The 14,702-nt window shown below is 40.2% G+C and overlaps 2 protein-coding genes across 2 annotated transcripts; one reads left to right on the top strand and one right to left on the bottom strand.

The window, feature by feature from the left end:
- Window positions 1-4,510: 4,510 nt before the first annotated feature.
- spata18 (spermatogenesis associated 18) lies at window positions 4,511-10,266 on the bottom strand. Its single transcript, XM_044199775.1, has 12 exons — window positions 9,820-10,266; window positions 8,712-8,817; window positions 8,485-8,600; window positions 8,159-8,277; window positions 7,845-7,940; window positions 7,630-7,764; window positions 7,274-7,505; window positions 6,915-7,073; window positions 6,633-6,808; window positions 6,165-6,288; window positions 5,978-6,046; window positions 4,511-5,681 (listed from the first exon to the last, which is right to left on the bottom strand). The coding sequence occupies exons 1-12, from the start codon at window positions 9,904-9,906 to the stop codon at window positions 5,625-5,627; spliced, it is 1,476 nt and encodes a 491-aa protein (XP_044055710.1). The 5' UTR covers window positions 9,907-10,266; the 3' UTR covers window positions 4,511-5,624.
- Window positions 10,267-11,036: 770 nt separating this feature from the next.
- Window positions 11,037-14,590, top strand: sgcb (sarcoglycan, beta (dystrophin-associated glycoprotein)). Its single transcript, XM_044199778.1, has 6 exons — window positions 11,037-11,184; window positions 11,928-12,137; window positions 12,271-12,456; window positions 12,563-12,754; window positions 13,087-13,218; window positions 13,394-14,590. The coding sequence occupies exons 1-6, from the start codon at window positions 11,170-11,172 to the stop codon at window positions 13,592-13,594; spliced, it is 936 nt and encodes a 311-aa protein (XP_044055713.1). The 5' UTR covers window positions 11,037-11,169; the 3' UTR covers window positions 13,595-14,590.
- The last annotated feature ends 112 nt before the right edge of the window (window positions 14,591-14,702 follow it).

Here is a 14,702-nt window from a genome sequence, read left to right on the forward strand (position 1 = left end):
TACATGGTTACATCATGTTAATGCATGATCCATAAGATTAATCCAGTAATATGTATGATATATGATATCATATCACTCTGAAAGGGGTCATTTCTTCCACCACTGTGCATTTTGCTGTGTAAGAAACTGGGATACACTGAAGTAAATTGAAGTGTTGAACTGCCATCTAGTGGTGAAATTACATTACAGTTGATAAGAACAGTTGTGTTACTAGACACATTTCTGCAAGTCCTGAGGTTGAAAAGTCAGATCCAAACCAAATTCCTTCTCACATTTGATCAAAAACAAACAAATAAAATTATTAATCAATCACAATGTTGTCTTATTGACGTCTCATTGTAATGTTCTAATTGTTCTGTCACATTTTAAATCTCTTTGAAAACAGTTTTCATTTCTCTCTGCTTTCCCCCAGTGACAGTTTCACCTCCTCACTGTTCATGAGAGACAGAAATAAACAAAAGACAGACACATCCAAAGACATGGCAGTATGTTCAGTCAGTGTAAGTGAAGCTGTAACCACTCAGCGCCCCCTGAGGTCAAACCACAGCCACAAGAAAGTTTCCATATATTTAATAGTTGTGCATGTTCTCTGTGAGGCCGTTGTTATTCTAGCTCTCAAATCCAGCAGAACTTTCTTTATTTCTTTCTTTTTTCTTTCTTTTTTCTTTCTCTCTCCCTCTAATGTTCCTTTCCTCCATCCCTGTTGAGGGCGGGGGTGCTCACGCCAGTCAGACACGAGATTGGCGCCTGGTTTGATCGCCTGTTTCCGTGAGAGTATCAAATCTAAGCTAAGTGTAATAATGCCCAGCGGTGCAGTAACCTTCGAAACTCACACCTGCATCACGGCACTCTACCCTGCCAGTGCTCCTCTGTAATGTAAATGGACGGCTGTTATTCACATTAATCACATCATCCAGATGTGTTTTTACATGGAGCGTTCCAGCATCCAGTCCCTTTTGAGGACAGGAGGCTGGTTAAGTTCACCACAGTGCACCTCCTGACAAAGCAAACCATGTAATCACAGCACAGATTGATATCTCTACTTCGCAGCTGAGAGATTTGTCCATCTGAAATGAAAATAGGTTTCTCTTTGCCAAGCAGTGCAAACCCTTAAAAAACCAATGGACATCTAGTTGATCTCCCCCTTCCTTGAGAAAGAGAAAAGGTCATGACAGCTTCTGAGGCTTTTATGACGCATTAAAAACAATTCTGTGGAAAATCATGAACCAAATCACCTCACTCTGCAGCTCTGCTTTTGTGTCGCTGCTCTTTCAAGTTCATGAAAGGCAGGGCACATGATTACCAGGCCAGGTCTGGACTGCTCGTTAGAAACCATCTATGCTGATTCCATGAGGAAAATATTAGTTTGAACAGAGCTAGATGTTTTGTGCACTTTAACTGATCATTGAGACATTTAATCTGCCCCCAAAGCCTGCTGCTGTCAGGACATCAAAAGTTCATTAACACAGGCGCCAACCTTTGTAAGAAAATGAGTAATCTGAAGAGAGCGCATCAAATCATTTGACTTACAAATAATCTTAATCGACCGTTGCTTGTGATAGCCCAGATGTGCAACGGATGACAGAGCAGGAAGAGGAAACAGCCTGGACAAATGTCTGCATTGGGAAAAAGAGAGTCCAAATTCAAAGTCGTTTTTCTTTATTTGATATGATAGTCGTCATAGAGAAAGGAAGGAAGTATTTATCCGTGGTATCTCTGGCAGAGGATTTGGTCACTTGATGTCTGATCTCACTGGAACTGAGAAGAAGATCAGCAGTCACGCCTGTTTGCTCCTCAGCACCCATTGGGCCGATGCCTGCAGCCAGCCCTCGCTGTGACCTCACATACTCATTAGTGCCAAGGAAATTGCCCTTGGGTGTTCCAGCACAGCTGAGAATGGGAATAAAGAGGGTGGGGTTGGGGTTGTCCATGTGGTGCACTTGCAATTATTCACACACAACATTGCACTGATGTACAGTACGAAGCCACAGTCACGAGTCTTTCTCTCTACCACTGTTTTGTCCCTCCTGTCATAAATTGTGAGGTCCTCCTGTGCACAACTTGCATCCAGCTCCGTTCCAGATGTGTTTAACGGCCTGTCTGGGCCACAGACAGCACTGCCTCTCTTGCAGATACAGATGCCTTGTTGACCTGCAGTGGCTCATTGACTCCTCTGTTGAAGGGAGATTCCATCAAAGACAAGCTCCACGATAGGATGACCAGTAACAAGTATTCACGTTTAGTTGTTGTTTTGTACATTCTCACTTGCCCCCATCTGTGTTTTTGTGTCCTCTGCCTTGACTTTCTACATTCCCTCTACTCTCTATTTTTATATTACTGTTGATTTACGCACTGCAGTCTGGTCACCCATAACCGTGTCTTCATGTGCTGTGATATACAGCCCCATTAATATTCCCCCTCTGGTCCGGCTGTGGGATCAGGGCGGGTACTCATCACGCTCAAGCTCCAGAATCTCAACTCTTGCCAGTATTGAGCACATTAAGGACGTCCAGAGGAAACATCACACGGTCCAGCAGCTTCGAGTCAGGCTTCTTCCACCAAACTGGAAACTTTAGCTGGATTTGCAGCTCTGAGTCTGTTTAGGGTGAGCTCCAGCTACTACTGTCCCTCCGGTTTGGGCCAGGGATTAAGATTTCACTTCAAGCATCTGCTGAAACCTTGTCATTCTGGTCACAGAGGAAATGGTGGTTTCATCATTTTGCTACCAGAAGACAACTAAATCTGGATGTAGAAGCTTAATGCTCTCTCTCTGTCAAATGAAAATGCTTTGTCTGTGGTGAGTCCAGCAGGACTTGTGCTTTATTGCATTACTGTCCCATATCCCATCTTCTCTCTCATCTCCATCCATCCACAGGCTGTGCTCACCATGATTACAGTTGACCATAGCACACCTAAGTAAATAACCCCCCCACCAGGCTCACATGGACAACTGAGCTGAGACAGAGTCTACAGGCTCCCTCCCAGTTATATCATGGTAGAAGGACCTGGCCTGTGTCCCAGGAGCCAGGACCTCTTTGAACCTCTGCAGATCAGACAAGAAGCTCATTGTGTGGGAATGTGATGAGGAGGCATGGCGGAAGTTTCCATGACATGGGTTTCTGCATATTCTACACGTCTCTTTTCCGAATATATTCTCCAAGTCTCTCAGTATTGCTAATGCAAGGGAAAACAAAGGATTTTTGAGGATACACTTGAATTTGGATGTCTGCCTCTGGAGAAATGGCATATATGTTAGTGTGGGGTTTATGTTTACACTGGAATGACACTGAAATCTCAACACATATGTTTGCCCACTCTGTGGGTAAAAGCATAAAATGATATTATGTTAGCTGTGTCATTCTTAGTATTCATGATATTTTGTTCTTGACACAGAATCACCGTCCATGCCGCATTCTCTGATGTGGGATGCTAATCACTGCAACTACAAACCCACCATGTAATCTTTAATCACTATCAGCACAGACAAATACTGTTCAACTGAGCATTCACACTAGTAGATTTCATCTAATCCACTAAACAAATTAACTTCTTTTCTACTCAATAATCCTGGATAGCAGTAAATTAACAAGAAACACCACCATACCTCATTTACAGACTACAGAAGTGGTCAGTGAGTGAACCTGTTAAGACTGTTCTTAAGGACTCAGAGGTCATGGAGGCCTGCTAGAGCTCAGTTTCTGCTCTGCAGAGCAAATGACCGGTTTTAGATGTTAGATATGGTTTGAAGAGCCAGCAGAATAATTGGTTTGCCTGGTGAGGCAGACGGGTGCAGGACTGGGCGAGCCCTGGAGATAGGGAGACCGAATTAGATGGCTGAGAACACTAAAACAATTTATGAAGGCATCACAACTGGGGTGTTGCTGCTGAGATTCCCTCAAGGATTTCATTCAAATGTAAACATACTGGTGCACTCGCACACACGGATGATGCACAATGACTAGGACGGCTCTTCACATATTGAAAAAAGTTATCTATCGAGATAAATTTTAGGCTTGTAAAATCGTTTTCAGGGTATGATTTATTTAAAACATAAATATATGTTATTTGAAAGTGTACAGAAGTACATAGTGTTATAACAGATGCTTTTCTTTTGTTTTTGGACATGTATTACTGTAAAATGTCTTGTTATATTTTTGATGTTTCATAGGTAGCGGCATCTTGTAATATCATGTAGGATGGGCCAAATGTTTGATATGACTGTGAAATAAAAACTAACTTTTCAGAAACTTAAGTTGCAGAGACTTTGTCCTGGTACCACTTCAGTGTGTTTAACTCTTGGACTCACTTTAATGATGGAGTAGCAGCACCATCTATTGTTAAAGCAGAGTAGTAGTAATACTGTGATGTCATAAAATGTAAATTGGGGGAATTATTGAGCCTGTTGTGCAAAAATAACTACAGTGGAATCCTTTGAGAGCCCAAAATACAGGAGAGAACAGCATTCATTATATTTAAAAGGGTTTGCTATTAAATTGAAAACAACTTGGAGTTGCAGGAAACTAAAGTTTGTCATTTATTCTTTAAAAAAGCAATCATAAAAGGCACAGTCAAAGAATATATTCATCACACAACACAAATCAAATCAGAGTGAAATCAGCATCCTACAGTATTGACCATATTTTGGAAATTCAAGCCATTCACGGGCAAATTAAGTACAGTAGTATTGGATATGAAGTGGTGATATACAGTACACAAGTTGTAAATGAGAAAAAAATAAATAGAATTGTCACACTGAATGCATAGAGACATTTCTGCAAAATAACTACTGGTCCTATTCTTGTACACAATAACTAACACTATTATTTGGAAAAGTCTGATTTAAAAAAATATTTTTTAGACTTCAAAAGTAAAACTATCTCCAGTTATACATTCCATTAACATATCATGTTCCATTACTTTAAATTTTCTTAAACCTCACTATGTCTTACTTTATCTCAAAGTAGTTTTCAGAATACAAAATAACAGCACCAAAAAATAAAAATAAGACATTTAAAAAAAAAAAAAACACAGCAACCACTAACACTAAAAATCACAATGACCAATATCAGTCACTCAAGTACTGGAGGAGTTAGCACTGATCATTAGCACCACACTGTATGTCCTACAACACACCCAAAGAAATCTGATACATAGTTGAGTTTTGGTAAAAAGTAAAGAGTAGTTGAATATGTTTCCTTTAGTTAACTGTCTAAGAAAGAGCTACTGTGCAGGTCGAGTTTTCCCCTGAAAAATGTACCTTTAAGTTTCTGATGATCACTAAAATACTGTTAGTATTATCTATCAAAAACATATATTATATATACATAAAAACTATATTTACAGAGTAAATATAGTGAACTAAGACAACTGTCCAGTTAGCTGCCAGACTATTTTGCTTCATCTATAATGTACTGACCTCTAGTTACTCAATCAATGTCCCATTAAACTGCCCTCCAACAATGTAAACTCTGAGCAGCCTTTGGGTGGAACAGTATCTAAGGATTTCATTGCTTTATTTGGTGGAAGCATAAGTGTAACCATAAAGATGAAATCAGAATTGAAAATACCTCAAACTTTATTTCACTGACGTGAAGTACAGGTGTCGCCTTGACAGAGGCCGGAGTTCACAGGCGGCTAGCTGTGAGACGTTCAGGAGACAGGCTTCTTTTGCTGTTAAATGCCTAAAAACAGGTAATGATGTTGATTATATTTACAACTTTGGAGTAAAATTTTAATAAAACTAATCCAAAGAAATAAAGCTTAGATTATGAAGTACATACCCTTAGAGCCATGGGTGTGCATGCATGTTGTTAAGTGGAAAGAGTCATACATCTGAGTTTGAAGTTTATCAGAATTTTATGAGTAGCTAAGCAATGTTAAACCCAACAAAAGGACACAATACACTCACAAACATTAGCCAAATGGTGCCTCTCTTTTTGTGTGTTTGGCTGCACTGTCAAATATTATAGAGACTTACAAGACTGCGAGTTGGGCTGAGAGAGCGAGAGCGCACGGGGCTGGCACTCCTGCTCCGGCTTCTACTCCACTGCAAAAACAGACACATCACCAGGAAACACATGAGCCTTTCCATGTACTCTCATGCTCTTACATTATTCTCTAGAGCAATTAATTTGAATATTTTTGAAGTATTGTACAGTCAGTACCAGAGCACCCCTTCTAGTCACAGCCTCGCCCTTCACTACCACAGCATCTCCTTCTACCAAGGCTGGCCACACATGGTACATCACCAGAGGAGCAGTGAACTCGGAGTCATAGCTACGGCGATACCTGTCAGACAGAGAGGTGGGGGAAAATAGTGAGGGAGAGCTGTGAGTATTTACTGAATGTGTGAGTGCCATCTAAGTGTTAAGGGTGACATCTACTGGTAGAGACAGCAAATAACAGTGGTAGTGATAAGTGATAGGCTGCAGTTCATAGGATCATGTTTTACAATGATTGTCTGGAAATGTAGCATGATACATTAATTTAAACTCTCTTTAATTACAATGCGTTTAAATTGACCAAATAAACACCACAGCTTTACTCTCTGAAACCTCTCATGAGAGCCAAATTCCTGTAAAATAACAAACTTTGGGCAGCCCTGATACAGAATTTTGACACAAAGCACTGACTTGCTGTCATTGTAAAGTTCTCCATCACTGGCAAAGGCCAAGTCAAGCGGGGGGTCCAGTGTCTGCATGGCAAAGGCCACCCTGCATGTCTCCCTGATCAAGGTGCTAATGAGGACAAAGTCCACCTCTGGCGGGAAAGAGATCCGAGGGTTCACATTCATGGCATTGATCACATCCTGGGAAGATGAAATACACAGTCAGATACACTGCCTAAGTATCACACTACATTCATTTGTTCATAAATGCTGCAGAGAACACATGAGAGAAAGTATTTAGTCCTACATTGACGCTGGCCTGAACATCATAGAGGTCCAGGTTTCTGACGATGTAGTCCACAGCTGCATCCTCTAGACTTTCTGGCCCAAAGTGGGATGGGGACAACGTCTTTCTCACGCGCAGCTTGAACTGACGGTAAGCCAGTTTTGCTGTCTTAAAGGATTCCTGACATGATAACATGAAGGGAAAAAAAGTATAACAGACATTTTAAAGTCACTTGCTCCATATACCAGCCAATCATATACAACCCTGCTTAAATCAAGCAACTAGGTAGTCCAAGTAAACAGATTTGGCACTCATTTTCTCTACATACACTTCTGATCTGCCCATCTTTACAAGTGGCTCTACAATAATTACAGTCATACCACGACAGCAATGAAGATGATTTTCTGGACCATCTCTAAGTCAGCAATGTAGCGTCGAAGCAGGGTCTGGGCCTCCAGACGCTCCACAGCATACAGGTCACTGAGGCGCGATACGAGGCGTGCGTGGCGGGAGGAGTTAGTGAGCTGAGCTCTGGTGGGCGATTCACTCCTCATGGGGCTGGAAGAGCGACTGAGCCTAGGCAAGGGGCTCGGAGAACGACTTCTCACCAACCTGAGACAGACGGCAAGAGAAACACGTAAAAACTGCATCAACATTTGAGACATTGTTCTGTGTAGTAATGATGTCTATCTGTGTATAAGCAGTATTTGCATGTGTGTGCTGGGTGCAGGTGTACCTCTCCTGCAGCATGGCCTTCTCTGTGCTCAGGTAGGACACTTCATCTCTCAGCAAGCGAATCTGCCGCTCATAGTCATCAAGAGAATCCAGCTTCCTCTTATAAATCTCCACCTGCTCATGTGCAGATCGCAAACTGAAACACAGACACACTTAACGTCAACAGAGGAGTACATACTGTATATTGCATTTACAGTATTTGATTTTATCACCCACTCTGCTTTCAGTTGTAATATTTCATCTTCAGTGGCAAGCAGAGTGGTTGCTGATTTGCTCTTTGTCTCATCCAGTTCCTTCTGAGCATCGATCAGTCTGTTAAAACAAAAAATCAGAAAATGTAATAGTATGTTGAGAATGTGAGAGGGTATAAATGGAAGTAAAATGTGCAAGCATTTATATACATCCCCTTGTCCATGGACTTTTCAGTTATCCAAAGTACATCTAAACACGGCCCATGCAAGTTGTGATAGGAAACCCGAAGTCTAGAGTCCGTTGCTCTACTTCTGCTGTCTTATATCTCTTAGACTCACTCTTCTCTGACGGAGTCCAACTGCAGGCGAGTCGAGCACAGCTGAGTCTCCATCTTCTGCATGTCACTATCATGGGATACAGAGAGTTCCCTGATCCTCCTGTCCTTTTCCACTGAATCCTGATGACAACAAATGATGATACTGTACAAATGATACACAGTAACCACAATGCCAGATGGCCACAATAATGGAAAATGATTCGAATTGGTTGAACTTTTTGATGTATTTTCTGTCTATGCCGTAGCGTTACAATGGATGAAATCCATTTTGATGTATTTATAAATGAGACATTGTGTGTTATGAAGCCTAGCAACAGATGATGTCACCTGGATGAGCTGTAGACTGGTGTCATCAGTGACCGAGGGCCTCGCCATTGAGAAACAGGTTCCAAGCCACGGCAGCAGGCGCGTTTTGAGAGTGTCCACTCCAGCATAGTGTCCACCTGGTTCATGTGAAAACAGGGAGTGTGTGTCGAATAGTTCATGAGTGATTGTAACCTGGTTAATGCTTTGTAAATGTAAACAAAGTCCTTTACTGCAAATGTAAAGCTTACCTTCAGCAGCTGCGAGGTTGAGGATGGCGAACAGTTGACCCTGGATCTTGGCGGTTAGTTCAATCAGCTCACAACATCTATTTAGATTCTGGTCACAGGAAATAACCTGGGAGGGTAAATATGACAAAAGATAGGCTGATGAACAAGACAAACATTTGCTGTGTGCAGCCAAAGCCAAGTTAATTCCAGACATAAGGTGACAGGGATATGACTGTAATCACTCAGTCAGTCAAGCATTCAAGAATTTGAAATCGTAAAATGTTACAGGCTGTATCCTACAGGCTTGCTCTTTTCTATTGTGCTCTCTATATATTTTCTCTTATAGCTAAATATATAATGTTGTTATAGTGGAATTGTTTATTATGATTGTTAAAAATAATTTATTTTTTAAACTTGTTTTAGAGAAGACAGACTAAGAAAGACTTGTTTTTAACAGACAGTTCAGGGCAGATTTCCCACACATAGACCCTAGCAGGCGTCCCTGTTGCTAGCTACCAAGACACTACAAAATGTTCAATGCCATACATTGACTGTTATGTGCATTTATAGTGTAACCTGCAAGTAACAACTATATTTTAAGTTTAGACAAATCACTTCCGGTCCCTGTGCTAAACGCTGTTCCGGTGTAGCCACCCAGCGGATTTCTACAGGAAGTGATTGGACGTGAACCATCTTAACAGTGAAGTAAAACATCTTTGGAATAGTCCAACCGTAGCCATGGCGACTGGCGTCCATAGCAACCAAACTCTACCGGGAAATCAATGTAATCTAAACAAGTGCATTCCTTTACTGTAATGTTTTAAATTATTCCATGCATTTTCAAACCACTGTGCTTCAATTAGCCACAGTAAAGTAATAATGGGTAGAAAAATAATAAAAATAAAATCTCTATGTTACGGTAGAAAGGCAATTTATCATTTCTAGAGGAGGAGGCACATGTTATCTTGTCTTTGACTAAAACTTAATCTCTACTGTAGGCAAATGTAACTTTTAGCCACTAATATAGTCCATGCTCAACCATCGTGGAACAGAGAGCTAGGCTGGCCGAGGGCACCGAGGAAGTGCTTTGGTCAGATTTAGGTCGGTCATTTCTTATTGATGAACTTACATGGTATTCTTTGTGCCAGCTCTCAAGCTTGTCCTGTAAGACGCTGAAGGAAGATGTATTGGTCAGTCTCCTTAAAGTGTCGGCCATGTCCGTAAACAATAACTAATACTCGGAGGTTTAAGACAACAGCCGGGGGTGTAGTAATCTCTATGGGGAGTGCAGTCAAAAAAAAAATCCTGTCCTAGCAGCTTTCTCCACCTACGACGCAGATTCCAAGCACCGCCTCAGAGTTGTGGCAACCAAGTGAGGAGACGAGCCGACAACCAAACCACACAGTGTTTTAAATAAATCGTGACGGATAAACTACGAGCTCTCCCATTCAGTCCTGTGCAGGTTCTGTTCTCCCGTGATGTAAATACGATTGTAATGTCATACTGTCAAACGACACCAAAGGCCCGCAGAGTAGGCGACTAAACCCTGTGGCTCAGTAACACAGATATGCTGATGTTTCCGCCCAAGTGGCTGTGTTGGATCAAATCCGATTATAATACATTAGGCCATACTAAATTGAATTACATGTGCAGGGAGTGTTGTCAGATCATTCGCACATTTAAAACCATAACAAGTAGTGTAACATAACAAGACTATGTAGTAGCCTATTATAGCTATACAATAGGCCTGCTGATGCCCATTTCCCTATATATTTATATTTAATATAGGTACAACAACACAATAATGATTAATCATTAGTGAGCATGAATTATCATATATAATAATATTTTACATTTTACAAAGGATAAGACCCAAATCATAATAGGCTTGAAAAGTTAAGCAACTGTCCAGTTCTGATCTGCTATCTGTGTGTGCTTTATCACTGAGAATTTCACACACGTTTTGGTGTTAAACAGTAACACTGAACTCATTGCCTTTTGTTAGACATTAGTTTCTAATAAAACACCTTTGGCTTTGCAGCAGAGTGCTTTAATAAAGTCAAGAGACAGATGTTCTGTCTACACTTTGAGCTAACTCTGAAACCATTCCTGTTCAATACTGTGTTTTTTACTTTTTTACCAAATAATGCTTAGATTATGAGAGTGTTATGGCCCGCTTGGCAGTTTACCTATGGAAAGTATGAATGGACATATTTTTCTATTTTAGGATCCTTCTGTCATTGGCTGGTTGAACTTGGAATGGACCATCTTTTCTTATCATGAAAACGTCCCTTTTTTATCACGCTCAGTGCAAAAAAAAAATGCCCTAGGTTTGCTCTCGTCCGTATTACCACGGCATTTTTATTCATAAATAAGTAGCGTCCAGTCAATAACTTACAACGTAACCAGGTTTTTCGCCTTCGACTGTGAAAAGTGGTATGCCCCGCGTCACTCGGCAAGCAGGAGAGGGAGGGTCAACATGGCGTCTGAACAGGTCCGTTATGTTCGATATTTGTTGTTATTCTCGCATTTTACTCAGTTTTTTGCTCAGGTGCTTGCTAAGAGGATAATGATATATAATCCCGAGTAACCTGGTGTAATAAATATAACTGTACTGGGCTTTGTGGTCGGTCCTACGATAATATCAGTGTAATAAATACTGTCCGCCGCTTCGTTATTATAGGTAGCGTTATTTGGAAATCAAAATGTTATTATTGTAGCAGATCTGCTGTTTGACAGCAAAATCATTTTGCTAATATAAAGAGCGTAGAAGCTGTTTGATAATGAGACAATCGAGTATACAATATTTCTATTTTGCTGCTAAAATGAGTGCAGTTTATTTTTAGTTATGGCCACAGACGGGCAGTCGCGGGGCATTTAACTGAGATGCATTCCAACGCAGAGCACAAGAGACGCTGAAAATAAGTAGGAACTAAAACCTGAAGTTTGATAGGGCTATGGACAGTAAATGTAGATTTGTGGAGAATTTCATACACAGAGAAAGCCATGTTTTACGAATCTGAGCGAGAAAAGCATGAAAGAGAGTATCTTAAGTATGGAGGGGAAATTTGACTTTAAAAGGTCAACTCCAGTCTGTCTAGAGGATGTTATTTTCCTATAAAACTGAATATATCGGGAAATAGTTATTTTTGATGTGTAATATCATGACTTGAAATGAATTACTGATTTCTTAAAGTACTCCATAAGTCATGCCTCAGAGACTGTTTTGCCTTCCAGGAGAGTTCCAATGGGCCTGTGAAGAAGTCCATGCGAGAGAAGGCTATAGAAAGACGTACGATTAACAAGGAACACAACAGTAACTTCAAAGCAGGCTATGTACCCATAGAAGAAGAACGTCTTCATAAGACAGGGCTGAGAGGACGCAAGGGAAACATGGCTGTTTGCATTGTTGTCCTCCTCTTCCTCCTCGCCTTAATTAACCTCATTGTGAGTACTACAAGCCTAAATTAACTTCTCCTTCTAATGGATTCTCTTAATTACACTTTCCCAAAAATGATGGTGACACATTATGTGTTGTTGCATTGATTTTAAAATCTTAAACAACTCTGCTGTCCCTCAGATAACTCTGGTAATTTGGACAGTGATCCGCATTGGTCCGAATGGGTGCGACAGTATGGAGTTCCATGAGACTGGCCTGCTGCGCTTCAAACAGAAGGCGGACATGGGCATCGTTCACCCACTGCACAAGAGCACAGTAGGAGGCCGTAAGGACCAGGACTTAGTCCTTGTCGGCAACAATAATCCGGTGAGAAACACAGAGTACATTTACAGTGAACACTGAACATTTTAAAAACATAGAAAATGACACATTGTGTGCACACTTCTCTTTTATTTTATGTATGTTGTTCCAGGTTGTGTTCCAGCAAGGCACTACTAAGCTGAGTGTAGAGAAGGACAAGACCTCAGTCGTCAGTGATGTTGGCATATCCTTCACAGACCCTCGCACACAGACCACGTTCTTCAGCACAGACTTTGAAAACCATGAGTTCCATTTACCTAAAGGAGTCAAAGTTCTCAGTGTTAAAAAGGCTTCCACAGAAAGGGTGTGTATAATGCTAATGACATCTGATTCAAAAAACTCAAAGCTGTATTTGCTAACATAGTTGTTTTTACAATGGTACAAAATAAAGGCCTGAATATGAATATAGATAACATGTTTTAGCTTTGCATCTTTACTAAATGTGGAAAAGTAATTTTCAAAACTTGCTTTCACGCCTTAATTATGTTGTATTCTGTGTGATGGCAAATTGATGGCAAAAATATAGTTTTATATTACGTTTATAACACACACGTGGAAAAGATAATAAAGTCTAAATACTTTCCAAAGCCTGTTTATATTGTTCACAAATCTTGTGTTTTGTCTCTTTGATTTTAGATCACCAGTAGTGCAGCATCTGACCTGAACATTAAGGGGGACAGCAAGGCCATCATTCGTGGAAACGAGGGCGTCAACATCATGGGCCGGACTGTAGAGTTCAAAATGGGCGGAGGCATCGAGCTCAGGGCTGTAAGTATTGGAGTGACATGGGGTTTGAGGAGTGCATGTTTTCCCACTTTGGTACAAAATCCCCCAAATTTTGTCTTTTAAAATAAAGGTTTTGCAAACTCTTACATGAATACAGTTTAAAGCTGATACAGATGAATATGTGTGGATTGATGTATTATGGATTTTCTCTTTGCAGGAGAACAGCATTGTCCTCAATGGATCAGTCATGTTCAATGCTACACGCATCCCTAACTCCGCAGGAGATGTGTATTTCGATGAAGGTCTGGAGAGGTACAAGCTCTGCATGTGTGCAGATGGGACTCTGTTCCGTGTGCAGGTGAAATATCCCAACATGGGCTGCCAGACTTCAGATAACCCATGTAGAAAAGCTCACTAGGAGACGTGACTGAAGTCAGATTACAAATTTGCGTATATATAGAACATTCATCATGATTTGCACATAATACCTCTGCAGTTCACCTAACAAATTCTGTATTCCTCATTTTGTTTGCCAAACAGGAATTGTGTTACAGATCATTGCCACTTGGCCAAAGATATTAACATACTTGTAAGCGCTGAAGTATTTTTATTGTTCTGCAGGTTTGCCAACTTTATTTAAAATGTATAATGCCATATCTGTGCATAACACTCCCATATTTAACATTACACTGTGGTTTACTGTCCATTGATAACAATTAGAAGGTACAGTATTTCCTTTTTGCCTTACCGTCCAGTATTACTAATATACAAACCATGCAGAGGGGTTGTATAAGATTTTATTTGCTGTTCATTGTTTCTGGCAGCTGTGTATAATATTTTCTTTATTATATTCACTGACAAGTGTGAGACACTATATAATTATAATGATTTATGTAATATTAAATTTGGGATGAACTGTAAAACACAAGATACATTTTAAGCCATCCGGTAATGCTAAAGCAGAGTAGGTCTCTTTCTGCACATCTTGGACTGTCTATCATGCACGTGCCAATGGATTTACAAGGGATGATGTAGAATATATATGTAATATTCTAATTTTGTTGCAAAACCTTTTTTACATCGAAATAATACAATATTGAAAAACAGAACGAGAGTGTGTGCACTAAGATTATGCTACAGATTAATCCAAATCTCGTTAAATGTTGATGTTCATGAATGTCAGGAAAGTTTAAATCATCAGTAGCTTGGTTTGAAGCCTATATTGAGTGGTCTGAATTTTGTGCAATATAGTATAAAAGATTTGAAGTATCATGAAGCATGTTGCGAGAGAGCTGAGTGTTTTTGATCAACTAAATGAAAAAACAGGAAAAAGGGCAATCAGCCTTATTTGAAAAGTTGTCCAACATCTCATTGCTATGTTTGTTTCAATAAAGAAACATGTTCCTATGTGAAACTTCTTATCATTGGTTTCAGTAAATATCTCAAGTGTTTACATGGTCATTTAAAATCATAAAAGATGACTGTGCCTCCTTATGTTGTTTTATTATCCAATAGAATGTGCAGCA

Source organism: Siniperca chuatsi, linkage group LG6 (genome assembly GCF_020085105.1).
Source record: "Siniperca chuatsi isolate FFG_IHB_CAS linkage group LG6, ASM2008510v1, whole genome shotgun sequence".
In the NCBI taxonomy this organism is placed as follows: domain Eukaryota; kingdom Metazoa; phylum Chordata; class Actinopteri; order Centrarchiformes; family Sinipercidae; genus Siniperca; species Siniperca chuatsi.

Bases quoted from the DNA above. Each gene is read 5' to 3' on its own strand.
- sgcb (XM_044199778.1), top strand. The intron at 12,138-12,270 runs GTGAGTACTACA...GCTGTCCCTCAG, and splicing joins TCGCCTTAATTAACCTCATT to ATAACTCTGGTAATTTGGAC. The intron at 12,457-12,562 runs GTGAGAAACACA...ATGTTGTTCCAG, and splicing joins TTGTCGGCAACAATAATCCG to GTTGTGTTCCAGCAAGGCAC.
- spata18 (XM_044199775.1), bottom strand. From the start codon at position 9,906: ATGGCCGACACTTTAAGGAGACTGACCAATACATCTTCCTTCAGCGTC. The intron at 8,818-9,819 runs GTAAGTTCATCA...TTACCCTCCCAG, and splicing joins GCTGGCACAAAGAATACCAT to GTTATTTCCTGTGACCAGAA. The intron at 7,506-7,629 runs GTACACCTGCAC...CGTCTGTCTCAG, and splicing joins AAGGCCATGCTGCAGGAGAG to GTTGGTGAGAAGTCGTTCTC.